Source organism: Anolis sagrei, chromosome 3, assembly GCF_037176765.1.
Source record: "Anolis sagrei isolate rAnoSag1 chromosome 3, rAnoSag1.mat, whole genome shotgun sequence".
NCBI lineage: Eukaryota > Metazoa > Chordata > Lepidosauria > Squamata > Dactyloidae > Anolis > Anolis sagrei.
The window spans coordinates 245,592,264-245,619,825 of record NC_090023.1 but is presented as its reverse complement, the minus strand read 5'-3'; the positions used below and the strand labels follow the sequence as shown (position 1 = coordinate 245,619,825).

The 27,562-nt window shown below is 39.8% G+C and overlaps 2 protein-coding genes across 2 annotated transcripts in view; one reads left to right on the top strand and one right to left on the bottom strand.

The window, feature by feature from the left end:
* The window catches only part of GFM1 (G elongation factor mitochondrial 1), a 42,608-nt gene continuing 15,046 nt past the window's right edge, over window positions 1-27,562 (bottom strand). Inside the window, exons 8-18 of the mRNA XM_060767624.2 lie at window positions 27,274-27,358; window positions 26,920-27,057; window positions 24,654-24,755; window positions 23,300-23,356; window positions 22,352-22,489; window positions 21,794-21,876; window positions 7,190-7,352; window positions 5,026-5,170; window positions 3,049-3,209; window positions 1,044-1,097; window positions 1-373 (exon numbers count right to left, since the gene is read on the bottom strand). Coding sequence (XP_060623607.2) covers window positions 242-373; window positions 1,044-1,097; window positions 3,049-3,209; window positions 5,026-5,170; window positions 7,190-7,352; window positions 21,794-21,876; window positions 22,352-22,489; window positions 23,300-23,356; window positions 24,654-24,755; window positions 26,920-27,057; window positions 27,274-27,358 — 1,258 coding nt within the window. The 3' untranslated portion in view covers window positions 1-241. The remainder of the gene's footprint in view (window positions 374-1,043; window positions 1,098-3,048; window positions 3,210-5,025; window positions 5,171-7,189; window positions 7,353-21,793; window positions 21,877-22,351; window positions 22,490-23,299; window positions 23,357-24,653; window positions 24,756-26,919; window positions 27,058-27,273; window positions 27,359-27,562) is intronic.
* On the top strand, window positions 10,970-22,536 carry LXN (latexin). Its single transcript, XM_060767626.2, has 6 exons — window positions 10,970-11,404; window positions 14,122-14,184; window positions 16,111-16,288; window positions 18,239-18,375; window positions 20,201-20,263; window positions 21,504-22,536. Exons 1-6 carry the CDS (start codon window positions 10,985-10,987, stop codon window positions 21,600-21,602), a joined length of 960 nt encoding a protein of 319 aa, XP_060623609.2. The 5' UTR covers window positions 10,970-10,984; the 3' UTR covers window positions 21,603-22,536.

Sequence of the window (27,562 nt, the reverse complement as noted above, 5' to 3'; positions counted from 1 at the left end):
TGAATATCCAGCACATAAAACAAAGCCAATATTTTATTAAATTAAGGACAATGATTAACTAATGGAATTTATAATGGTTGCAGTAGCAGTCTCTTAGTGACTTAATAATTAAGTCGAAATATTGATCCAGAATGAAATTCAGCAAGCTGTTCTGAATTTTCTAAAGTTCTTAAATCAATAGAACTTCATTGCAGCAGACATTCATCAGCAGGTCCTTACAATCTGCTCACCCAGAAGGGACTCAGCTCTTGGCTTTGCCCTTCTTCCCGGGAAGTTGACCTGTAGCTTCTAGGTATCGGTTAACTAATTCTTCCTGTACGCTGGGTAAACAGGGATGATATCTACTGTATTCCATTGTGTATTCACCTTTCCCCTGAAGATAGAATGTCAATGTTAGGACAGCTACTATGGAAGATGAGCACAGCAGAAAAGCAAGTCACAACCAAAAGTTACGTGCCATTCCAAAAGAAAAACAACAACATGGCCTGTAGTTCTTACTTTCCATGCAATTCAAAATCTGGCTCAAATGTAAAAATTTCAAACTACAATTTTGCACAATTCCACCCCCTCCCAATTTCTCTATATCAAAGATAGGAAGCTTGCTGTCCTCCAAGTGATTCAGACTATACATTTCACAGTCCATGGTAATCAGATATGTGGAATGACACTTATAGGAGCTGCAGTCTATCAGGAGGAAACACGGGTGCACTTCCTCTGGCTCTAGAGACCCTTCATAAATCTAGTTTTCCTGAACTGGCTTTCATTGAGTAGCCACTCTGGACTCTTTCTAGGCATATATTCAGTCTTCCCCTTCTGCCTGATCTTTCTGATTGATTTGCTGCTTTCTAAGAGCAGCCAATAAGAGCTAGCAGCATTTTTGTCCTACGACTTTTAGAAAGCTCAGGCAACCATTCCAAGAAGCTGTGTCACCATCAACATAAAAACAGGCCTAACACACTGCAGTAGAGCATAGATTATAGCAAACATGCCTTACTTCTATACCGGAGATACAAAATCAACAAGCTAATGAATTAAGCACTTACCTCAGTGGATGACCTCAGTTCTGTCGCATATCCAAACATATTGTTCAGTGGGACCTGGCAATAGATTGAAAGTATATTTTATATCAATTTTAGTGGGAAGAGAACTATTTAGCTTTTTGGGAAAACTAAAGCAAAAAGGTCTTGATGTCTAAATATAATCTTTTAGGTTATCATGACCACTAATAATATAATAAATTATTTTGGGTTGTTGTGAAAGAGGAGCTATTTTCATAATGTAGGCCACAAGTGAAATAGTCTGCATGTATACAATTCTACAGAGTTCTGAACAAGACTCCTGCAGATTCTGTATCAAGGAGGAGTAAAGGTCGTTAACTTCTATGAACTGGCCTAACTGCGCTTAGTGCAAACTCCAAAAAGGTTGGCAACAAAATATTTTCAATTTAGCCTCATGCGTTGCCTATAAAAACCAAGGAAGTTAGAAGACGAGTTCACTTTCTAATCTGCAGCCTAGTCTACACCTTTGAATTTAATTCACATGTACAGGCAAAGCCACTTCTGAGTATTCCTCACCTAGATCAACCCTAGGAAATGTATGGGGCCAGCATAGGTGGACAGATGACTTGAAGGCATATACAGTACTACTGAATAAACTCCAAGTAGCTCGATTTGTTTAGGTTGAAGTGACATAGCATGGATATCAATCTACATCTGCACAGGATGAGGGTTGAGGATTGCTCACAGCACATCTGTTCTCTAAAGAAGCTCTTCCAATGCCTCCTCACAGCTTTTTAGAAAGGCTCTTTTTAAAGACACAGTTTCTAAAACTATGCATACCTGTTTTTATTTGCTGCACAGGACAGCTAAATTGTAGTCAGAAACAATACCACTTCATCTATCCTACACAGTATCATTTCTTTGGAACTTGGACTTCACAAAGACATGTACCTTCAGAGAGAAGGAAAATCTATGGGGAAAAATATCTTACAATTCATCCATCCCACTAGGTTAACCATATCCAATTCTTCAATTCAAACTGGTTTTATGAAGCTTGTTCACAATTGCACATTCTATGGTGTAGAAGTGTGCAATTCCACACCTAAGCCAGAGATTTATTTATTTTATATCAAAAGCATTGCATACATTAGTATAAAACTGATAAAAATAGGAGTACAAGCGGCTAAATAATTTTTGACCAAAACCGGGAAACAGCGACCATATTGTCTGTTAAATAATTCTTCCTCTGTACATGAGGCAGAGCATTGTGAACAAGCATACAGACATTGTATGATTGTGTGTATGCATAATAGACATTGCTAACTATTATGTCTCTTAATATAGAAGGTTTGCCACTTGCTAAGGAAGAGCTACTGGCCAAAATGTCTGAGGACCTTTCGTGTGACATTTTATGTATACAGGAAACACACAGAGACATCACAAGCCACAGATGGATCACCTGCTATAGTCAATAAACCTGGAAGATATCAGAGTGTCTACTTTAACCTAAACTGTGAAGAAAGGAAGTGAGGGCAAATCTAACATGGCTTTGCTTCGACATTTTCTATAGGCTTCAACATAATATTGGTTAATATAAGCCCCCAGTTCAAGACTCTCATTTTGAAAAGCTGCCTGATGGCCAAAATACCACACAGGAATCTATTTCATTGGATGAAGCAGAGATATATGAATCACCTACTTGGCCTCTTGACGGGACTAACTGTAACATAGGGCAAATACCTTTCAAAAGTAACTGCTGTGACTGCAGCCCCACCATGTGGACAACCTACAGTCATATTGTCGGTCCACATAATGGTATGGACAGAATGGCTCAAAAGAACACAGAACAAAAAGGACTCCCACATATAACTCTACAACAATCATTCCCTTCTTGATATACAGTTTCTCTGTCACCAAAATCTATTTTTTAAAATAAAATGTTCACTTTTTAAAATAAAATGTTCACAGACTAAGATGCATTGAAAAAATAAAGTTAGGTTTCATTCTCTGGTAAAGAAAGAGTGGGTTGAATAAACTCTGAAGCACATACATCAGCATAGAGGGTGAAATAGCCTTCAGTTCCATCTTGCCCAGTGATGATTCCATGGCGTCGATTCACTCCTGAAATCACGGCTCCTTGAAATTCAATGGGTGCCACGATTTCCACAGACATAATGGGCTCAAGAATACACACGGACGCATTGTCCATAACTGTATTTTCCAGAGTACAAAAGAAAATGTTAGAACACCTCTCTCCCTACACTGGTTTTTCCATTATTTTTCAATTAAAAAATAATTATAAGCTGAGTATTTATTATCCGAAGTGCTTGGGACCAGAAGTGTTCCCTCCCCCACCGCAATTTTGTAATACTTCCATTGACATAATGAGATATTTTGGAAATGGGATGGAAGCCTAAACATGAAATTAATTTATATTTCATATTCATCTTATATAGATAGCCTGAAGGTAATTTTATACACGCTATTATAAATAATTTAGTGCATGAAACAAAGTCTGTGCATATTAAACCATTAGAAAGCAAAAGTGTCACTATCTCAGCCACCTATATGAACAATTTTGGATTTTGAAGAACAGATGGTTCCCAAGTTATAAACATCTGACTTACAATTAACTCATAGTTATGAGCGAGGGTGAGACAACAGGAAGTGAGAAAAACGTATTTCTCGGAAGGGAAATTCACTCCTGAAAAAAGTTATTATCATTGAAAATAGGGGTCTCCACTGAAACTTTATCACCAATCCCTTTTTTCCTACAACAAACCATTTTTTTCAAAATCCAATGATCACAGGGACAAATCTGGGGAGTGGGATGAGCTTTCGCTGTTAGGCAGTTGAAAAATATGTAAATGTGAGTAGATCAAGGTGAAATCTTCTGAACAGGGGCATGGACAGCAAAACAAACACCTATGCACATAATTACATATATGGCTGGAGTTACACTTAAAAATGTACCTGTTTCAACTTACATACAAATTTAAATTAAGAACAAACATACAGAATCTACATTGCTTGTAATTCAGGGACTGCCTACATTCAGTTTTCAGAATTCAAAATGTACAGTAGAATTAGAAGAACTATAATTAATTGGGCCCCTTCCACCAATGTATAAAACAGCTGCTATTGCATCAAATTCATCCTGCGCCTGTGCATCCCCTCCAGGAAAGATTTGAGAGGCAGATGGAAGTGAGGACTGTGAAAGAGGAGGGAGATGGGGCTCTCATTACATAAGGAGACAATCACACAAGTAACACTGGAGTTAGCACACATACATCAGAATCCTGTAACTACACACAGAGAGGCATCAGGACTATTTGGGCATAGGTAAAGGTTTCCCCTGACATTGTCTAGTTGTGTCCAACTTTGAGGGGTGGTGCTCATCTGCATTTCTAAGCCGAAGAGCTGGCATTGTCCATAGACATCTCCAAGGTCATGTGGCCAGCATGACTGCATGGAGCGCCATTACCTTCCTGCAAAAGCAATACCTATTGATCTACTCACATTTACATGTTTTTCAACTGCCTAACAGCGAAAGCTCACCCCACTTCTCAGATTTGAACCACCAACCTTTCGGTCAGCAAGTTTAGGAGGTCAGCGGTTTAACACACTGCACCACCAGGGGTTCCATTTGAGCATACCATAATTTATATAACCCAATAATACTATAATGTATATTACAATACAGGTGAATCTATTGCCTGCAGCAAAGATTGCTTTTGGAAAGGTTTGGAAAAGATTGAATGAAATCAGAGCAGTCCATGGATACCTTAGAATTCTTAACATTACTAAGCTAAGTGATTATCAAAATGCTGACTTGAGCTATCAGCAAACTTGTAAAACATCAAGGCTGGATGACAAATTATACTTCTAAAGCTTCTGACAACACTGATTAAATAGACTGAAAAGTGATGAATTGCATATGTAATCTAGGTAACTGTAAGAAGAAGTGAAGAAAAGACAGAAGGCCTTTGTAGATGAGCTTGAAAGTGTCCTGTCTCTGAAGTCGTACCTTGCTTCAACGCTCCTTCAGCAGCTCGGATGAAAGAGATTTCATTAGAATCCACCATGTGATTAGCACCATCTTCCAAGACAAACCGTATTCCTGAAATCTTGTGACCTGTCAAGGGGCCCTTCTCACAGGCATCACGAAACCCCTAGAAAGAAGGTTACGTGCATTAGTTACTTTCCGTTCCAAGTGGCAGAATTTCTATCTGCTATTAGAAATGGGCAGATAACAAGTATGAAGCAAAACAGTAATGTGCAGTCAAAATATTATGAGACTAAAAAGATTGTGACTAATTTGACAGTGAATGAACTCCTTGAAGGTGTGATGCATTGTTTTGAAATGCAACATTTGAACTTCCATAGTTTCCAAGTCCCAATGTATAGTTGACAACAAACTGCAAAGCGACAGCCAACGGTTGGGTGGAACCTAACCATATAACACCCTCCAAAAGAAGACAAAGCTTTTGAAAGTGTATTGCACTTCCACTGTTTGCCCCAATGAACACTGTACAACAGAAGCTTTGGGCTCTAGTGGTTGGGAATGGATGCTAAAAGACAAAGTCGGCAAAAGATACACAGGCACAGGGAAGATTACACGCCATATATACAACAAGAAATATGTCCACTACAAATGAAATGTTAAATGCATTCTGAATGGGCATGCAAACCCAAATATAGTTTACTGCAGATTTGGCTTGTAATACATTGCCTAGACAGTAGCGGATGTAACTAGTTTGACCTGATATGATGCCTCTAAGGCCATAGAGTTGTTTGTTGTGTGCACAATCTAGCACAGATTCACTTTAAACAAACTTCCAAACTGTCATTTGGAAGTCTAGTCTCAACACTAAGAACGAACACACACCTTCCTGTGCAGAGGAAATTCCTGTTCTCTCCCATTATCAAAACAGAGAAATCTTATCAGAATGTAGAAAATCCAACATTTGCTCTTAATCTGTCCCATCACGAAAAAGAGTCACCATGATTGGAGGGTCTGCTTAATTTTTAAAGGGAGGAAACTATCACTATTGTGGCGCAGCTGGCTGAGTGTCAGCTGCATTAAGATCACTCTGACCAAAAGGTCATGAGTTCGAAGCCAGCCCGGGTTGGAGTGGGTTTCCAACCAATTGTGTGTAGCCTGTTGTCGACTTTTGCAACCCTAAAGACAGTTGCATCTGTCAAGTAGGAAAATAAGGTACTACCTTAAAGTGTGGGGAGGCTAAATAAACGGATTTATGAGGCCATAAAGAAAACTCCAGCAAAGCATTCCAGTGGGGAAGCATGTGGGGAATGCGGAAGTGCTTCATCAGCGTCACAGACAAACAATGAAAGCTCCCCTGGTGGCCAGAAAAAAGTTAAATAGCCTCTGTGTATGTCAGTATATGTTTGTATGTCAAAAAATTGGCACTGAATGTTTGCCATATATGTGTACACTGTAATCCGCCCTGAGTCCCCTGCGGGGTGAGAAGGGCGAAATATAAAAGCTGTAAATAAATAATAAATAAATAAATTGTTCTCTTTTGGCATATGAGAGCCATATAACCCAGAATATCAAGGCAGATAATCCACAATATCTGTTTTGAACTGGATTATCTGAGTCCACACTGCCATATAATCCAGTTAAATGTGGATTTTATACAGATTTGTGGAAGGGGCCTGAGAATGTTCAGAGTAAACCAACACTGAGGACAGGCTGAATGTCTTATTTTGTGTGACTATGAAAGTGAGCAGAAAATCAAGTATATAAAATGCAATGTAATTATCTTGTTTCTCTTTGGAAAGACATTACTTCAATGGCATTTTCCAAAAACACAAGCAGCAGTCAGAATAGAATATGGATCAAGAATGAGGCACCAGAAAACCCCAGTGGATATCATGCAGCCCCATGTCCTGCAATCTACTATGCATTAAGAGTTCGGAGGGATTGTTGCTTTTTTCAATGTTATTTTGTACTTTTGTAATGTGCATGTTTTTTTGTTTTTTTGCAGTTTTGTTTTTATTTATAATTGCTCTTTTTATATAAATGTTACATGGCTTCCCAACTGACATGTTGCTTCAGCCAATGTCAATTTCCGGCTTGATGTCGTGTTCTACTTGTATTACCAAAAGGTACAATGTTCAGTTTCCCAACGTGCAAAACATGATTTTTTATGGGGCGGGAAGATTACCTTTTCAATAACTGGCACAAACTGCTTTGGGACATTTGTTCCAACGGTTCTGTCCTCAAACTCCAGCTTGGTGTAGTTCTCTGGTTCCAGAGGCTCTATAAATCCAATGACCTTTCCATACTGGCCAGCTCCACCAGACTGCCTTTTATGAGTAAAATCAAACCTGCAAAAGACATTTTAAAAGGCGAGTCAGTGTGGAATCTTTGGCTCGTGTACTTTGTGTGAAGAGAGACTGAGAGTATAGGCAGTCCCCAAGTTACAAACAGGACAGATTCTGTAGGTTTGTTCTTAAGTTGAACTTGTATTTAAGGCAGAACAGGTACATTATTTAAACATAACTCCAGACATGCATTGGCACAGACACACACACACAAACGTTTTGGATAGGATGATAACAACAACAACAACAACAACAACAAGTACATAGGTCAAATTAAAATAACTTAAAATAAAACCACTGCAATTACTAACAACATGCAAGGACGTAACATAACATCAACATCAAAAATGTATTTATTATTTATTTATTTGCTTTATTTCTATACCGCATTTTTCAGCCCTTAACAGGCGACTCAAAAATAGCTACTCTTGCTGGAATAAAAGAATTAAAATGTTAATAGGGAAGGGTTAACATCCCTGTGGTGTTTGTCATGCTCTCTGTGCCCCTATTCAAAAAATTTCCCCTCACTTTCTGTCCCGTGATAACTGAATTTTGAAAATTTGGCTTGTTGTAGAAACAAGGATTGGTGATAAAGCTTCTCTCATGATAACTCTTCCAAGAGTGAATTTCCCTTCCAAGGGGCAGATTCCTCTCACTTCATGTTGTCTCAACCTCTTTCTTATTTATTATTTTATTACATTTATATCTGCGTTTTCCCCTGAGGGAACTCAAAGCAGTTTCCAACATTATAAAGGCAAAATTCAATGCCGTACATATACGTGAAAACCAAAAGATAACTGCAAGGCAATAACATATAACTATAAATTAACCTAACCAAATTAAAACATAAGCACAAAAGAACATTTAGACATAAAACATAAAAATTAAGCATCAATAATATAATAACATTATATTAAAACTCACCAATAAACAACACAATTTTAAAACATTTATTAAAATCATGCCATCCAAAATCAAGCCCGTAGTGCACTACAAGCTTTGCTGTTTGAAAACTTGGTCACATAACCACATTTTTACTTTCTTCCTGAATGTCAGGAGAGAGGGAGCTGTTCTAATTTCACTAGGAAGGGAGTTCCATAGTCAAGGGGTCACTAGTGAGAAGGCCCTGTCTCTCGTCCCCACCAGTTGCGCTTGCGAGAAAAGTGGAATCAAGAGCAGGGCCTTCCCAGATCTCAATCTCCGAGGTGGATCATAGAAGGAGATATGTTTGGAAGGAAATACGGAACTGTTTAGGGCTTTATAGGCTAAAGCCAACACTTTGGATTGTGCTCGGTAGCAGACTGGCAGCCAATAAAGCTGGCGTAAAAAGGGAGTTGTATGCTCCTTGTATGATGCCCCAGTTAGAAATCTGGCTGCTGCTTGAAGTTTCTGAACAGTCTTCAAAGGCAACCCCACGTAGAGCATGCTGCAGTAGTCTATTCTTGATGTAACAAGAGTGTGGACCAGCATGGCCAAGTCAGACTGCACAAGGTAAAGGAGCAACTGGTGCACAAGTTTTAATTGTGAGAAAGCTCCCCTGGTCACCGCCGAGACCTGTGGTTCCAGACTCAACGATGAATCCAGGAGAACTCCCAAGCTGTGAACCTGTGTCTTTAGGGGGAGGGTAACCCCATCCAAGACAGGCTGTAACCCTATGACCTGTTTGACCTTTTGACTGACCAGGAGGACCTCTGTCTTGTCTGGATTCAATTTCAATTTGTTCATCCTCATCCAGAGAGTCACAGCTGCCAAGCACCGATTCAGGGCCTGAACAGCTTCCTTAGTAGCAGGTGGAAAGGAGTGATGGAGTTGGACATCTACATACTATGAGTCATTGGTGATGAGGACATTTGTAATCTGGGGACTGCCTGTACTGATTTCACTGTACTGATTTCAAAATGGAAAATCCCTTTAAAGGGAGAAGATATATGGTGGATTGCCAAAAGTTCCTAACAGTCCCAATGATGAAGGACTATGCGAGATGCAGTCCAAAAGGATCACAATAAGACACATTTCTATCCATTATAGAAAATGTACTTACAGTTTCCTCTCACAAAAAAGAGATAAAACATAGAATCATAGAATAATAAAGTTGGAAGAGACCACATTGATTATCTAGTCCAACGCCCGTCATGAGGGGAAAGCACAAAGTACAATGTCCTCTTTAATTGTGTGTTACTTACTTAGAAAGTATTTGTTACACCCCAGAAACTTTATTTTTGTGGCTGCCACAAACTACTGTATGTTGAATTGGTTGAAACTCAATGAGATATTCATTGAAAAATTATTGCAAAACGTGCTGCAAAGATGTCCCTCCCACAAAAAACCCTAAACTTTTGCAACTTTAATAAACGTAATTAAATAACCCTAACCCTTGATCAAGGGTTCAAATGTGAAGAGAGCACGAGAAAGCATGGATGAGCTTCCCCTGTCAGCTCCAGCTCCCCGTGTGGAGACATGAGAGAAGCCTCCCACAAGGATGTTAAAACATCAAACATCTGGTGTCCACTGGGTAATGTCCTTGCAGATAGCCAATTCTTTCACACCAGAAGCAGTTTCTCAAGTCGCTCCTGACACACACACAACACCGAAAACCCAGGAACCAAAATCATGTTACATAGTGTTGTTGTTATTGGTAGATAGCAGGTAAGTGTAGTTTCCACATGCTGGAAAGTTAATATTAGAAAGAAGTTGAACTAATATTATACTCCATACACCATACTATACAGCAGGCAAGGGCAAACTCTGGCCCTCCTGGCGTTTCGGACTACAACTCCCACCAGGCATGTAGCCGGGGGGGGGGGAGGGGGCCTGAGGGGCTTCACACCCCCCCCCCCCGAAATTCTCATGGTGGTTCGTGAAAAGGCCTTACTGGTGCATTATTTAAACTGTTATGTTTATTCATATCATGATCTGATCACCATGCTCAATATATCCCATATGCATGGGGGTTTTGGGGTAACGATACAAAAGGTTTGCTAGGGTAGACCCTCTTTCACTCAGACTCAGCCCCCCCCCCCCGAAACTCAGCTGCCCCCAACCCCCCCCGAACCCCCCCCCCCCGAATCGAAATCTTGGCTACGGGCCTGACTCCCACAATTCCTAACAGTCTACCGGATATTAGGAATTGTAGGAGTTGTAGTCTGAAACACCCAGAGGGCCAAAGTTTGCCCTTGCCTGCTATACATCATGCCACAGACAGGCATCCGGCTCCTTCCCTGCGGCCCTCCAGCTGTTTTGGCCCCCAACCCCCAGAATTCCTGAGAACGAAACAAGCTGGCTAAGGCTTCTGGGAGCTGAAGGCCCAAACAGCTGGAGGGCCGCAGTTTGAGGATTCCTGGCCTAGCATAAACTCTGTATTGACTGCATTTACGAATTTAGCACCAAAACATCACAATGTATTGAATCTGACTGTGAGAGCTGTTCAGCAGTGGAACTCTCTGCCCGGGAGTGTGGTGGAGGCTCCTTCTTTGAAGGCATTTAAGCAGAGGCTGGGTGGCCATCTGTCGGGGGTGCTTTTAATGCAATTTTCCTGCTTCTTGGCAGGGGGTTGGACTGGATAGCCCATGAGGTCTCTTCCAACTCTAGGATTCTATGACTTGATATCAATATTGAAACGCAGGAATTAAAAGCCAATGAAGACCAGCCTTCAAGTTTTTCCCCGCCCTGGGAAAGTCTGGGCGCCCTTCCAGCGCGGAAGCAAGCCCGGCTCCTTCCCTGCCTTCTTCCCGGTTCAGATGGGGCTCCTGGGAGGGAAGAGGCGTCGGCGGGGCTGCTGGGTCCCCGCCCGCTTCCTCCTCCTGCTTCTCCTCCTGCTTCCTGCTTCCCTGGCTGGAAGTGCCTCCGCCAGCAACGCGGGCGACCCTTCTTCTTCCTCCTCCTCCTCCCCAGCCTCGCCCCGCAGCCCCGGCATGGAGGGCCAGGAGGAGGAGATCCCGCGGGGCAACTACCCTGCCACCCGGGCGGCCCGCCTGGTCGCCCACTACATCAACGCCCAGCGGGGCAGCCCCAGCAGGCTCTTCCAGGTGCCGACGGTGCACCAAGCGAGAAGGGAGGTAAGAGGAGAGACGCCCAAAGCACGGGAAGCACTCTTTTGACGGAGAGGGAGAAACTACAGCTCCCACGACCCCATGGGATCCAGCCACGGCTATCCCAAGGCGGTGCCCGACTGCTAGGAAACGCTGAGAGTTGTAGTTTTGCAAGCCTTCTCTGCCACAGAGGGCTGATCCCTCATTATCAGCAAAGCCCTTAGTATTGAGCCATGGTAGTTAAGGAAAAGCCAAAACAACACAAAGAACAAAACAAAAAACCAGACAGGACATCCTCAACTGCTAAAATAGAGCAGGCATTGGCAAACTTTGGCCCTCCGGGTGTTTTGGACTGCAACTCCCACAATTCCTAACAGCCGGTAGGCTGTTAGGAATTGTGGGAGTTGTAGTCCAAAACACCCGGAGGGCCAAAGTTTGCCCATGCTTGCAGAATCACAGAGTTGTAAGAGACCTCGCAGGCCATCCAGTCCAACCCCCTGCCATGAAGCAGGACAATCCCATTCAAAGCACTCCTGACAGACGGCCATCCAGCCTATGTTTTAAAGCCTCCTTATAAGCAAAGGTAAAGGTTTTCTCCTGACATTAAGTCCAGTCGTGTCTGAATCTGGGGGTTGGTGCTCATCTCTATTTCCAAGCCGAAGAGCTGGCGTTATCCGTAGACACCTCTAAGGTCATGTGGCCAGCATGACTGCATGGAGCGCTGTTACCGTCCCGCCAGAGCGGTACCCATTGATCTACTCACATTTGCATGTTTTCAATCTGCTAGGTTGGAAGAAGCTGGGGCTAACAGCAGGAGCTCATCCCGCTCCTCGGATTCAAACCTGTGACCTTTCAATCAGGAAGTTCAGCAGCTCAGCGCATTAACCCACTGTGCCACCAAGGGCTCCAAATAAAGCCTCCTTATAGCATTACTTATGACTTATTTATTAATTTATTTAAAACATGGACAGTAGAGTCTCACCTATCCAACATAAACAGGCTGGCACAACGTTGGATAAGCGAAAATATTGGATAATAAGGAGGGCTTAAGCAAAAGCCTATTAAATGTCAAATTATGATATGATTTTACAATTTAAGCACCAAAACATTATGTTTTACCACAAATCGACAGGAAAAGCAGTTCAATACACTGTAACGTTATGTATTTATGTAATTACTATATTTACGAATTTAGCACCAAAACATCACAATGTATTGAAAGAGCTGTGGATCTGGGCGGGAGGCAGACTGCGTTGGGTAATACAGAAAGTTGGATGAGTGAAGGTTGGATAAGCGAGACTCAACTATATATTCCACCTTTCTCACCCCAAAGGGGACTCAGGGCAGAGCACAACATGCAAATGGCAAACGTTCAATGCCGGGACATAAATAAGATTGTACACGTACATAAGCATTAAATTCATTTATCTAAACATTAAAATCGACTGTTTAAAACAATCTCTAAAGGCATTAGGCCTTTAGCCTTCACTGCCAAATTACGCCAACACCTCGCCAAACTACAACTCCCAGTGTGGACAATACACCTGAGCGTTTCCACTTGTGATGTCCTCTGACTTGTTGCTGCCATCACATTCTCGTGACCTCAACCTTTGGTTACTGTTGCTACTCCCACAAGGCAGAAACAAATCAAGGCCATGGCAGCAAAATACCTTTCAAGACTACCAATGAAAAGTGAAAATCTGCTAAGTAGGGACGCTATATATGTATATAGTGTTCCGAGGGAGAGGCAGAAGCGAGGAGAGATTTAAAGGCACCACACCCTTTTTTTGCTAGCTATCTCTGCTATGCTTTGCAATCTCTCTTGATTGGTTGCCTCTCTCCCGAGGGGGAGGGTGAAACCCCCTTCCACACAACATCATTGCCAGGTGGTGGGATTAGAACGCCACTCTGGGCAATGGCAACCATTCATAAACTGGAAGGCAAAAATCCACGAAACAGCAAGTCCGCAAAAAGCGAACCATGAAGTAGCGAGGAAACACTGTATAGGGATACACTCCTAACACAGCTCACTGACAGTGGAAAACAATAATTCTAAGGTTGGTTATTGAAAGCATTTCCCCTCTACCTTCGGTTTCAGCAATATTGGACTGCAACATCCATCCAGGCATCATTGGAGTTGCAGTCCAACAACATCTGGAGCCCTGCCCTCTCGCTCGATGCAAATTAAGACATTCATCTGCTCCTTAGGCCTGGTTCCTTGATCAAATTACAACCCATACAGAAATCGTCCGATTGTATTGTTGAAGGCTTTCATGGTCGGAATCACTGGGTTGCTGTGAGTTTTCCGGGCTGTATGGCCATGTTCCAGAACCTTCTGGAACATGGACATTCAACCCAGAAAACTCACAGCAACCCATCTGATTGTATCTTTGGGCAAAATAAAAGACAGACAACTTCCTAATGAAGCTGTGCCTCCTCATATCTCTCCATATCTGTGCCCCATGAGCATTATCACTCTCTCGTGATCTCAGCCGTTGGTTAGGAAAAGACGGCTAGCTGTTGCTTCTAATCATAAGAAACCATCCACTAAACTGAAGACTTTTAAATTCCACTTATTATATCAGGAGATAACTAAATATATCACTTTCCTTATGGAATCAAGGTAATATATGTCCTCTTTTTGTTTTCATCTGCAGTCATAAGATTTCTTGTTTTTCAACAATGCTACCTGAGTCTGGTAAAATATTAATAATATGCAAAACTATTATTTTCTTTTTGTAAAGCGCATTCCAGGAGTTGGAAATAAATATCATCTGAAGGTTTCACTGGAAGAGGCCCTTCAGAAAGTAAGTCCTACTTATTTATCAACCATGTCTCTTGCATGTGTGCTTGTGTGTGTATGCATGAATAACTCGGGACTATGTCTGTTCTTGTTTTTATTGTGTTTTTATTGTATTTTAAAGTTAATTGTATTGTTTTTAATCTACTGCTGTAAACCAAATTGGGAGTAGCGGTATACAAGTCAAATAAATAAATAAATAAATAAATAAATAAAATGTTTTCCAACTGGGATATTCTCTAACACAATTTAAAATGGAACAAAATTGGATGACCACAGTACACAATCATATTTGTACTTCTTACCTATAGCTCTACCAATCTCTCTCTCTCTCTCTCTCTCTCTCTCTCTATATATATATATAATTGTATTGCAATGAGGAACCTGAACATATCACATTATTGAGAAATGGGGCAGGTGAAATATTCCTTCTCTCTATCCTAACAAAAACTGAGCACCATATGTGATTGTTCAATTATGTTTGCTCTTCAAATATATGTGATTCTATGTTTATTCATAAAATCTGCATACAGTAAATTGTTAAATGCACACATTTCTGTCAAGTGATTTTTTTAAAAAATCAAAACACCTAGCTTTATCTGTCATTCATTCATTTCATATATACTTTTTGAATACTTGCACTACGGTCCATAGGAAACCAGGCCAGACTTTTTCAGCCAAGCTCTGATATGAACTCTGTAAAAATTTCTATAAGTAATTTTGGCACAATTCGAGCAGGCAATCCTGCAGCACAAACCATCCACCACAGCAGGATTCCATAACAAGAGAAAGACTATATATTAATCTGCATAATTCCAGGCATCAAGAGAATTAGCATAGTGTTGTGGCTTCAGGACTTTTGGAAATACAGTGATATCTTGACTTTAATGCATTTATGAGTTTAATGCATTCCGTGATTGAGCTCTTAACCCAAAACTCTCTTATCTCAAAAGTGGATTTTTCCATTGAAATGCTATTAATCCATTTCAGCCCCAACCCCCTCCATTTTTGCTACATGTTTATAATTAAGAAAATGTACTTCATAAATAACAAATAATGTATATTTGCACATTCATATGGAACAATAAAAAAGGTCAACTTTAAAATGGTAAAAGTACAAAGTACAAGGAAGCACAAAGCGAAGAGGCAGAAGCATCACTTTCTTCATACTGTACTCATTCCAGCCTCCCTCCCTCTCTTGCTCTCTGCCTCTTTCTTTTCATGAATCCAAACATACCCGGAATAAAAACCACACAAAATCATCTAACCCAAAGTTCCTTAAAGCAGAAAAAGCAAGGCAGACAGCAATTTCCCAAAGTGGACAAGAACATGAGGCATGGAGGCTGCTTCCTTGAAGCCGTAAACCCCCATAGTCTCACACTAGCACTCCCTCTGGCACTACCTTTTAACTCAAAATGCTGCTCTTATGTCAAAGCTAAACTTAAGCTGAGCAACAGCTTTCAGTTAAGAACATTAAGTTGGGATGCTCTTAAGTAGCCATTCCACAGTATTGTATCAAGTTCCTACAGAAGGTTGAAATGCACTGGTTGACCATGGGTCATTAGTTACATTGCAGGGTTGTTAGGAGGATAAAGGGTGGAGTACAAGAGTCCTATTTGTTGCCCTGAACATGCTGAAAGACAAGTTAGAAATATAACTAATAATAAATATAATAATCAGAGCAGTTGTGTAAAAAGAGGTGGTGTAGAGAGAATCTACATGACATTTTTCTTTAAATTCAAAGTAGTCCTCAGTTATTGTGAGTATTCAAGATTCACAGTAGGATGTGAGCAAAGGAAAATGCATGACTGTTCTAACAGAAAGATATATCTTTGAGATATATTAAACAGTATCAAGTATAAAAATGAAGTAAAAATCTATGCTAGCACGTTCCAGTGAATTTTTCCCATGTTAAATGTTTTTCCCCCAACAGGGAAGTCCTGTGAACTGCACGGCTGAGATTCTTTATCATCACGGTGACCCACATGTTGCTGCAGAAGTGCATTACACTGTGGAAGGGGAGCTTGAGATCAATACAGACGAGGCAGATAACAAGTTTTACAACAAGATCAAGAATCTTTCTGAACCACTAGAGGCACAAAAAATCCCAGGTTTTTAAAAATATATTTTTTATGACTTGAGATTGTACTTTCTGAATGCTAAACAGAAGTTCTGAAATATCGCAAATGAAAAAAATGGTGCAGTGTAGTCTCTTTCCTCACTGATGTGCTCCAGTAAGAGCTCCAGCTTCCCCTCTATATATGTGTGTTTTTGCTTCATACATGGCTATGTAGCAGTAGTTTTACAACAGAAATAATTAATCTTGTATCACTTTAAAAACTAACGATAGCCAATTTCTTGTGGCATAATAATAATTTACTATGACCTATGCTTCATAGGACAGAGTCTGTATCATCAGATGCATGGAATGTCACCATGAGCCCGTAGGAAAAAAAGTTAGCTGTGAGGTTATTAAGGAAATGCATGACCCAGTAAGTCTGGTTCTTAACATCTTATTCTAACTTGTTCTTTCTGCAAACATTTTTCTCTTTCTCACATCCATGTGCATCTATACCTAGCAATTCAAGCTGACATTCTATGAGTCTGAGGAAGTAGACTCTGGTCCACAAATGCCAGAATACATTATTCAAGGATAAATTAGGGAAATCATCATAAGAGTTCATCTAAAAAGTGATACTGGAAGAGTGCTTTATGTATAAAATCTCCTGCCAAAAAATCTGAGTAAACATCTGAGTGCAAATCAAGCCCAAACTCTCCCTAGAATCTAAAATAGTGGAACGAAGGCTTTTGTTCTTTGGACATCTTACAAAATGGTGTGACTCATTGAAAAATAATGTTCAGCAAAGTGGGCGGCAGTGAGAGGAAAGCCATGTGTTTGCAAGTCCTGAGTAGGGCTTTTAATTACAGGGTGGGGTGGAGTCTCCCATTCTGTAAGAAAAGACCAACTTGACCACCATCTGATTCATTTGTTTGTTTTGATGAAATAAACTAACATAGCTTGTTCTGAGGAATGTTGTTATATTTCGTTTTAAGAAGGTAGTCACATGTCCAGCATCCACTGGACTACACGTGCAAAGCTGATTTGCAGTACAAAATTTGGAGAAAATTTATATCCAGTTTTAATGTAATCTCTACAGTTACAGTATAGTTGGGTGTGGAAAAAAGAACAGATTGAGTCTCCCTTATTCAGAAATCCAAATCCAAAATACTCCAAAAACAAACAAACAAAATAGCCAGCAGCTCTTACTTCCACCTTTGTGGAAACGGGGCCAGTCGCATATTCAGCACATGCTAAGCTTTCTTCAAGGAGCCTGGATGGAAAACATACAAGGAGGGAAAGGGCAAAGCAACTCCATCAGCTACCATCACAGAGAGAATAAAAAGTCTCACAGGAAAGGGGTGTTAATTTGCTACTCCCTTCCTGGCTACTGTGCCTGGGACATCTTTTTTTCAGAGACCTTACATAAGCTGAGCCCCCCCCCCCCCACTCTCCTTCCCCCCCCACTCTCCTTCCCCCCCCACTCTCCTCCCCCCCCCCCGTTAGAGCAACTTGAGGAAAAATTCAATGGATGCTGGACATGTGACTACCCCCCCCCCCCTTTCCCCCTATCTATTTAACTCTGTATATGTAGATACAAGTATTCCAAATTTGAAAAACCTCTCATCCCAGTATTTTGGGTAAAGGAGATTCAACCTGTATATATATATTATTTCAACAGGGAGTGGAGGTTATAAATTATTAAAATTCCCATGGCTTCCTTCTACATGAATCCTGGTCATAATGCCCTAGCCATGTTGTCTCCCCCCTCCCCCAAACCCCATACCTTCACATTTCACCAAATGCAAGGCCATGATACGACTGAAGAGTAAAGAGCACCAACTGCACCAAATGGCACAAGGGCCATTTACATACTGTTTACTGAACTGCAAAGGTTTTTTGGGGGACGATAAGGCATATAATACAAGTTTTTATATAATATCTAGACAAACACCAATCAAGACTTTCCATATCTCAATATTAACTTTGTTTCTGTTACCAGACAATTATGGAAATATGGCAGCAGAAATGGAGCCTGTTCGGAATTTAGCCCTTGTTGCCTGTTCACATGTAATATGGCAGATTTCCACAGAAGACACATTGTACAACTTGGCACAAATTGAAAGTGTCAAGCAAGTGGTAAGTTAGCTTCTCTCAAAAGTGCTTTAAAAGTGGATTTAGATACTCTTAAAGGGACTCTTCCGGTTCCTTTTTAAAAAAAAAAACCAGCTGTTTATAAGATGATATCTCTTAAAGCGTCTCAAGGTGGCCAATGATCTAACTATCCATCTACCTTTCTAATTTATATTTCACCCAGTGATTGGTTAAATGTAGCTTGCAACTACTTCAATATTCTATTTAGCAGAGTTCTAATAACTGCATGTTCTATAGGCAACATTGGCTGTTAAGGGGGAAATCAACCAACCCCTCCCCAATAATAAATAATATACATTTATGGGGGCCATGAATGAGTGGGTTTTAGGAGTTGGGACCACCCTTTATGGTTCTAAATAGTTAAAGATAGCCTTGGATTTCTGGAAACGGCACGCTCCACCTTACAAACCCCTTGAAGCACTAGCTAACCTTTGGAATGGGAAAAAGTGGACATAATTGCTCCTGAATGTCCCCTCTCAGGGAGGAGAGCCAAACCAGCCCCTTACTCTTCAAAGGAGTTGGTGGCGATGAAGCAAGTGAGAGAGACACCGCAACATTGGTGGAAAACTCAAAGCAAATCTGATGAAGCACAGGCTAGAGTGTATTTGAAAGCCTACTCTGTGGCAATGGATGCAGCAGAGAAATTGTTTATAGCTGACACTACTGTATCTGCAAGGAACTGTCCAGCTGAGCTGTATCAGTTGGTAGTTGTGAAAGTTATATTTAAAAAGTGATCCCTGACCCCCTCATAATGAACACCTATTGGCCAGTGTCCAACCTTCCCTTTCTGAGCAAGGGTGTAATGGCCTTCCAACTCCAGGGATTTCTGGATGACATGGATTATCTAGAGCCATTTCAATCTGGTTTCAGGCCTAGCTATGGAACAGAAACCGCTTTGACTGCCTTGGTGGATGACCTACGCAGAGAGGTAGACAGAAGGAGTGTGTCCCTGTTGGTTCTTCTGGATCTCTTGGCAGCTTCCGATACCATTGACCATGATATCCTCCTGGACTGTCTTTCTGGGATGGGGACTGGGGGGCACTGTTTTACAATGGTTCCGTTCCTTCATGGACGACAGTACAGGAACTCCTGGCCGTTGTCGTGTGGGGTTCCTCAGGTTTGGTTTTGTCCCCCATCTTGTTAAAATATACATGAAACTTCTGGGAGAGGTCATCTGGAGTTTTGGAATATGGTGCCACCTATATGTAAAGGACTTGCTACTCTACTACTCCTTCCCATCTAAAGGCAAAGAAGCTGTCTTGACCCTAAACCAGTGTCTATCATCAGTAATGGACTGGATGAGGCCAAATAAATTGAAACTTAATCCAGACAAGACAGAGGCGCTCCTGGTCAGTCGATGATATTTAATCCTGTTTTAATTTTTTTATATCTGTAAAATTTAAATTGTATTGAAATGCTTTTAATGTAAGCAGCTTTGAGTCTCCTTTTGGAGGAAAAAAGCAGGTTATAAATAAACATAATAATAAACATAATAAGCATAATAATAATAATTCAATGTTTCTATAGAGAATATAACTCTCTATAGATTTCCTTGGTAGATGAAGAAAAAGCTGTGAATGTAGCATATTGTGATTCCAATAAGGTCCCTCATCATGCAAATGTGCTGGTAAAATGTCGGCTACACAATGCTATTTTTAGAATTTATGTGGCTAAAATGACCAGAAAAGCAAAACAAATTCCCTCATTTGTTTATTCAGCTCTTCAGCCTTTTATGTTCAATGAAAACATTTGCAATTAGCTCTGTGCTAACTAAAGTGGAATATTCTCCCCTTCCTTTTGTTGATTTCAGAAGAGAAAAGATGACTACCTTGAATTTTCCTTTGTTGTTTTACTTCATGATATGGTCTCCCAGGTAAGTAAGTTTACATATCAGTTTGCTTGTTTGGGGAGGGTGGTTAAGAGCCTTCCATGCAATACTACTACAAAGGACATGAACAACTAAACAGAAATTAAAACTTCCATTGTTTGTCTTCTGAACCAATTACTTATACAGATAGTCGTCAAGTTCCAAACAAGATACTGTAGGTTCTGCAGGTTTGTTCTTAAGATGAAATTGTATTTAAGTCAAAACAAGTGCATTTTTAAGTGTAACTCCACCCCCACCCCACACACAAAAGCTTTGGATAGCATAGAGAAGGGTTAACACCCCTGTGGTGTTTGTTGTGCTGTCTGTGCCCATTCAGGAGATTTCACTGCACTTTCTGTCTTGTGAGAACTTGATTTTTTTTAAAAAAAAATTGGCTGGTTGTGGAAACAAGAACTGGTGATAAAACTTCAGTGGAGACCCCTTTTCCCCATGATAACTCTTTCAGGAGTGATTTTCCCTTCCAAATGGTAGATTTCCTGCAATTCCTGTTGTCTCACCGTCGTTCTTAACTATGAGTCATTTGTAATTTGGATGTTTGTAACTTGGGGACTGCCTTTTGTGCCTTTTATGGGGTAACAGTAATAATAATGATGATGATAATAGTGATAATCATCATCATCATTTTATTTCTCCTCATGGCTTGATGCGAGTTAAAACAGAGTCAAAAACAGGGTTATAAGGGACTTGAAAATTATCATAAATTACAGATCACCCTTCCTTAAGGCAGAAACTTCTTTCCATAGGTCTACTTCAGTGATAGGCTATTTTCATTAAAGAAAGAAAACCGCTGCATTCAATTCACCGCATTTCTAAGGTTAACCTCTAATGGTCTATGGAAAAGATCACCCTAAAGTCTGTTTGTTTGTTTTTGTTTTCAAACTCTGCCTAATGCTTTGGCCACAATTTGCCCACATAAGTCTGAATTAACTATATAGATAGCCTATTTTTATATTAGAGATCTGAAAAAGTTGACTTTAATCCAATAATGTGTGGAATTATTTGTCATTATTCATCTACCTTCTGGATTCTTTTCATTTGTAGCTTATTATACTTCATGAACATACAAATGTGAAAATGACAAGAGAGAGAGAGAAGAAAAATGTCACCTGACATGTGCATACTAGATTAATAAATGATTTTTGTCAGAAGACCAGACCTGAATTAAAGCTCCCTGGGTCTCCTAATGTTTAGATTTTACTAACTTCTGGTGCTATTTTATCCACAGGAAATTATTCCTTGGCATATGCAAGTACTATGGAATCCACAGCATGGAGTGAAAGTAACACAGAACAGCCGCCAGCCAAAGCGTGCAGCTCAAGATTAGCTTCACGTCTTCTATGCTACTCTTAGAGCTTTTTGAAACAGTTTTTAAAGCAACTAAATACAGAAAACAATAGTTACACAACAGGCTTATTCAGCTTCAAAAACATGTCCAATTCTATGCATATTGTGAAAACCAAAGCAAACATATTGTGACGTTAGTTTGGTGGTTCTTGTTTGTCAGTTAATACTTACGGTACAGTTGCCACAATGCTCTCTCTAAAGGCGACTTTAGGCTTTCCAGTAACACAAGGACAACCATATTCTCTTTCCATTCGCTGAGTAAAAACATACACATATATACTGATTAAAATAGCTGCAAATACATTCAGCCAAGCTAAAGAAATCAACATATGAATATTTAATGTTATTTACAATCATATATGAAACAAAATCCAAAATCTGATTTTTGTTGAGTTTTTTCTTTATAAAAACTATATTATATTATATTATATTATATTATATTATATTATATTATATTAGCAAGCTCCCACTCGCTTCAAAGAAGATACTTTTATCCATATCCTGTAATTATGAAAAAAGAACCTTGAATCCCAACCAATATTTCACAAATTGTAAACAGAAGAAAATATTAACTTAGGTCCAATTGCTAAAGTTGAACCAATGCTATACAGTTTACAACATTCTTCTGCCTGGAACCAGTGAAAAAAACTAAGTTAAAATAAAGAAATACTTTCTGAAACAAAAGTTAAAGTCAGTTATATAGTTCATCAAAGCACTCTTAATTATCACCTGAGCATAGATTTCCAGATGTAGTTCTCCCATTCCTGAAACGATGGTCTCTTTGCTCTCCGTATCAAAATGTACTCGGAAAGTGGGATCTTCCCTTGTAAAGCGATTTATACCTTTTGAAAACTTATCCAAATCATTCTAGATTAAAGATAATTGTGTAAATTAATGTGTTGAATTTTAATCATTTCATAAACAAAACCCCCGAAGTTGCTGACCATCCAGTAAAATTATTATTAGTCCAATATTTATTTATATCTCATCTCTTTCTCAGTTTGTGATGCAGAGCAGCTTACAAGAGTTAAAATAAACATAGCTAAAAATTCACCTCATGCAATAGTTTCAAAAATAATTTAACCAGTTAATAATAATAATAATAATAATAATAATGACTTTATTCTTGTACCCCGACTCCATCTTCCCAATGGGACTCGGGGCAGCTGACATATAGCACAAAGTGCCTGAAACAGAACTTAAAATAAACACACAGAACAATACAATAAAGTAAAACATATAGGAAATAAAACCCAATTAAAAACATAACCATTAAAAAGAAAGCAGTAAATATACAATGCAGTATGTTATGCAAGGTAACAAATATACAATGCATCACATTATGCAAGGTCCATTCCCCTCCTGTAGTCATCTTCAAAAGCATTCCAGAACAAAGACCAGAAAAACTCAGCCACCTCAATAAACTGCTAGAGGCTTACGCTGGCTTCACAGTCTTTTAACTTCTCTCACTCAAGGCAATGTTGACATTGGGTAGAATACAAACAACACAAGCATACAAATGCATACTTTCTGTTAAAGCATAAAGCCTAGTTATTCCTGAACACACTTGGTAAATGTGGTTAAACCTTGGTTATTTCTTCTCAAATCAAATCACAGTATTTTTTCCCCAAACTAGATATAATATTATTTACTTTTTTAAAACTTCAGACTCTTTACCTTGTTTGATGCTGACATTGCTACTGAAATGACAGGATCAGGAACATGAATAGATTCCTGCACAAAACAAAAGAGAATGACTATTTGTCAGTTTAAAAATCTCAAAATGGCTCTTTACAGAAATCGATATTCAAATTACTGTGTGCTCAAAAATACTCTTGTATATACATTCCATGAAGAAAGCATTCTGAATAGATGACCACATTTTCTTCTTGCCTGATGAATTTGTTCTCCTATAAAATTCAGTCTGTTCTAGAATAATCTCGATTCAATAAATCACGGTTTATTAAAAGAATACCCAAATCTCTCTTCTGTCACCGTCCATAATTCAAAACTTCCAGATTTTGTTAAACCTTGGCAGTCAGAGATTTCACCCAATCTGGAGTTAATAAAAACTGTAGGTTGAATAAACCACAAAAGCTGTGTATTATGGAAGTAGTAAATATGCTTAGGCAGATGCTTGCTCTGCTGCGATGATACCAGAACTGGGCCTTGCTCCTACCAGAAATAACTTGACCATTTGAAGATGTGAGTAAATTCATTTCACTTTGGGCCTGTTCAGGTGATACTTTATATCTAACAACTTAAATGAAGGGCACATATTTATAGCTGGCTTACACAATATTGTTTCAACTTTCTCTTTGGGGGATGAACTGCAGAGAAATCGCATGATCAGGTAAGCATAGGTTCTCCCTGTTTCATTCATTCATGTCACTATGATGAGGTGGGCAGCGATCTTCAAGTCTGCTTTGTTTCCCTGCTCTCCTGACTTGCTGTCTATAACGTATTAGAATACTGGAGTCAAATCATGTCCTAAAACATGCTATCAAAATTCCTCCTTCTCTTGAAAAACCTTGGGATTTTAGGCAGTACTGCATACCTAACAGAATCTGAAACTTAAAAACAAAACAGAGTTGTATTCATTGCATTACATAGCCCTGACCATGCCCTTTCATGCTACCGGAACATAAATTGTTAGTATGATCTTCATACTGTCATGTTTTTAGTTTTTATTAAGTTTGTGACAGTTATAAAACGAATGTTCAAACATTGCTCTCCTAAAACACTGTAAAGATGACATTTTGATGAGGAAGACAACAGAGTAACCTTTTAGGAATTCAGGGTGAAAAGCCAGAGAGAGTTTTAAATTAATCTAACTGCTTCCATCTGCTGACTTCTCCTGTATATAGTTCTGGAGGATTGAAAGACTCATTAGTGGAGATCTGTAGGAAGCCACTGAAGGCAGAAGGGAGGGACAAAGTCCTGTTGAGTGAGTAGTCTCCCATTTCTACCGCTTTGGAAAGCTTCCTAAATCTAAATAAAGCCACAGCAGGTCAACTAAGGGAAAACTTACCATGGAAAGGTCAGTGCTAGATTTATCTGTAAATGTATCACCACTGGCACAATCAATGCCAAACAATGCACAGATATCGCCTGCATAAACTTCTTCCACATCCTAGCAAAGCAAAAAGAATTTTAGGTACTCTTTCAAGTATTATACAAGGGCAATTATTAAAGAAATGACAAGAGAGAGCAAATGCTACAGCGTCAAGTGAAGTCTGCAGTCACTGTATAAGTTCACTGAACATAGGCTGGTAGCCATTCTGCACCAGCAGTAAGAGCTGCATATCAAGGTTATCTTTGATCATCAGGAGAAAAAGACATTCAGTCTAACAAGTATAAAAAGCACCCAGAATCTAAATCTAATAAAGCATATGCATAAAAAACACATGGCAGTCACAGAATTTCCATCATAGATGCATAAAGGAAACTGGCTCAGCATTTCTCAACTGCAGTCTTCCATGGTACCGGAGCCTTGCCAGGCTTCTCATAACAACATGAAATTCAATCTTAAACAGCATCTGCAGATGGCCATGGATTTAGATTTCTGTTTCTAGATTGGTTAATAGCAGGGATGATTTAACTTCCCCTTTAGGCAAAAAGGTAAAATTATCTCTTCTGAAAATCTCTGGGAATAGATTGCAGGGCCCTTGCACTATTTAATATTAGAAAATTCATTTTTTTCCAAACCAGAAGTGGACTGATTGTTGCTTCCCGTTTTGTTTTGCTTTCTACTTGGGGACATGTAAACTATCCTTTGACTTCCAGAATGTCCCAGGTGCCAAGAACCCCTCCAGACATGGCACGTTTGCTCATCCCTGGTGCAGAGGCACAGTCCCTATTTGTAACTGGACCTAAACCCATGGTTAAACTGTCAAATTAGTACCAGACTCTGCTAGTATGCATCAGCCAGAAAAAGCCTTCTATCAAATGCATCTTACCCTGGCAAGTCAGCCAGTGTATTTATTTATTTATTTATTTACTATACCCCGCCCTTCTCACCCCCAAAGGGGGACTCGGGGCAGCTGTATAAGACTGGCCAGTTAGATTATTAAAAAGGGAAGAAGTGTCATGAGATGAGTGGCTCTCAAATACAAAATGACTGCTGATATGGGAGACATTTTTTTTAATGGAAGCATAAGAAATTAAAAGATAGGCCTGCCTCACTGGCAAAATCAATGAGGAAGCCTAATGATTTTATACGCCAAAGGTCAAAAGCTACTTTACAGAAGGATATTGACCCCAATGGCCACCTGTAACACTGGGATCTTTCCCAGTTTAATCATTTTGTTAAAACAGTTGATACGAGCCAGCAGGCAGAGTGATTTCCACGGACAAAACATTATTTAAATGAAAAACAGGAACAGCTGGGGCATAACAGAACAAACCAGAAAGATCATTAAAATATTGCTAATTTCTCTAGCATACAGCCTTTGTTGATAGCTGATGTAAGGGGGCATGATGTAAACAGAGTGGTGGACCAGATTGTCTCCAAGGGTGGTAGGCCCCTCTTTGTTGGTGGTTTTTCTGAATGGTCAATGACAGTGGATTTCTTTCCTTGGTAGGAGATTGGATTACATGACCTTCAGGGTCATTTCCTTCCCTCTGATGGGTCAGCAACAATAATCCCTTCTATGGATTCATTCTTACATTAGTTGAGACCCAAACAAAAGCCTCCTTAGCACATTGTTCCCTATCATGAATTATATCCAAAGCACTTGTAAGATAGATTAGCCGAAGTGTATTACTCTTTCAGAGTGTCAAAGGAAGGTTTTTTCCCTTTATTCTTTTCATCTTCTTTGGAACTTGTTTGCCTAAAGTATTTAAGGGGTGAAATACTGCCAGTGTTTCTAAAGCTCTTTGCACTGTTTAGGATGGATCAAAAACCCCTTTGCCTGTGTCTCAGTGCAAAGTGGCTAACACAATTTATTCTCAGAAGCAAGAGATGAGTTAGGGCCAGATGGCAACTGCTAGAGGCGGTTCTGCACTGAATCTATGGGGCTCCAGCAGTTCATTACTGTGCTAAAGATAAAAGCAGGGTATACACGAAAACATGTTATATTTTTAAAAAGAGGACTGAAAAACTGGAACCATATTAACATGGGAAACCAAACTCTGCATTTAAAATTCCTACCATCGCATTGGACTAGAAGGGCCCTATCTTTTGATACTGATGACTGAAAACAGATTATATCTAAATAGTGTCTTCTTTTCTGACTATAAGTAAGAATGTCCCACAGATCAGGTACAAAGTGCATCCTAGTTGTCATGATACTCACCTCCATCATGTCCGCATGCATGCGGACAAGCCTCTGCACCCGCACCCTTTTACCAGTCCTCGTGTTGTAGATATACTCGGATTTCTTCAACATCCCTTGATAAACACGAACGTACGTGAGCTGCCCAAACCGTCCAGCCTGCAAGTAGCATAATATGGGAATTTGTAAATCAAGAGACACAATGAGTTGGAAGAACTAGAGATTAAATTGAAAAATCAGTATAAAACATAACAAGTGATAAAAGATCACCACAAATAACCTTTTCCTGGATTTTAGTGACCCAATCAATGCCTCTTAGATAATTAGAAAATTCTGTGTACAGCAGATGCCCCAAGACCCCCAGATTAAACGTACCTCGAGTTTAAATGCCAGGCCCACAAAGGGCAGAGAACTGTCTCTCACAGAACCCAACAATATCTTGGATTTCTCCTGAGAATTCCTTGAAGAGAATTGAAATTTAGTTTAACATTGCTTATCCACCTGCATTTCTTGTAGAATTCTGTTATGTTTTAATCTATTTTCTCAACAAGAAATGTAGAATCCTCAGTCAGCCCCTTCCTTTTCCCCCTATGGTTTTGTCCCACCTTTCTCCCAAAACCTGGATTTGAAGTGGCTGAAATCATGCTGAATGCATATAATATAG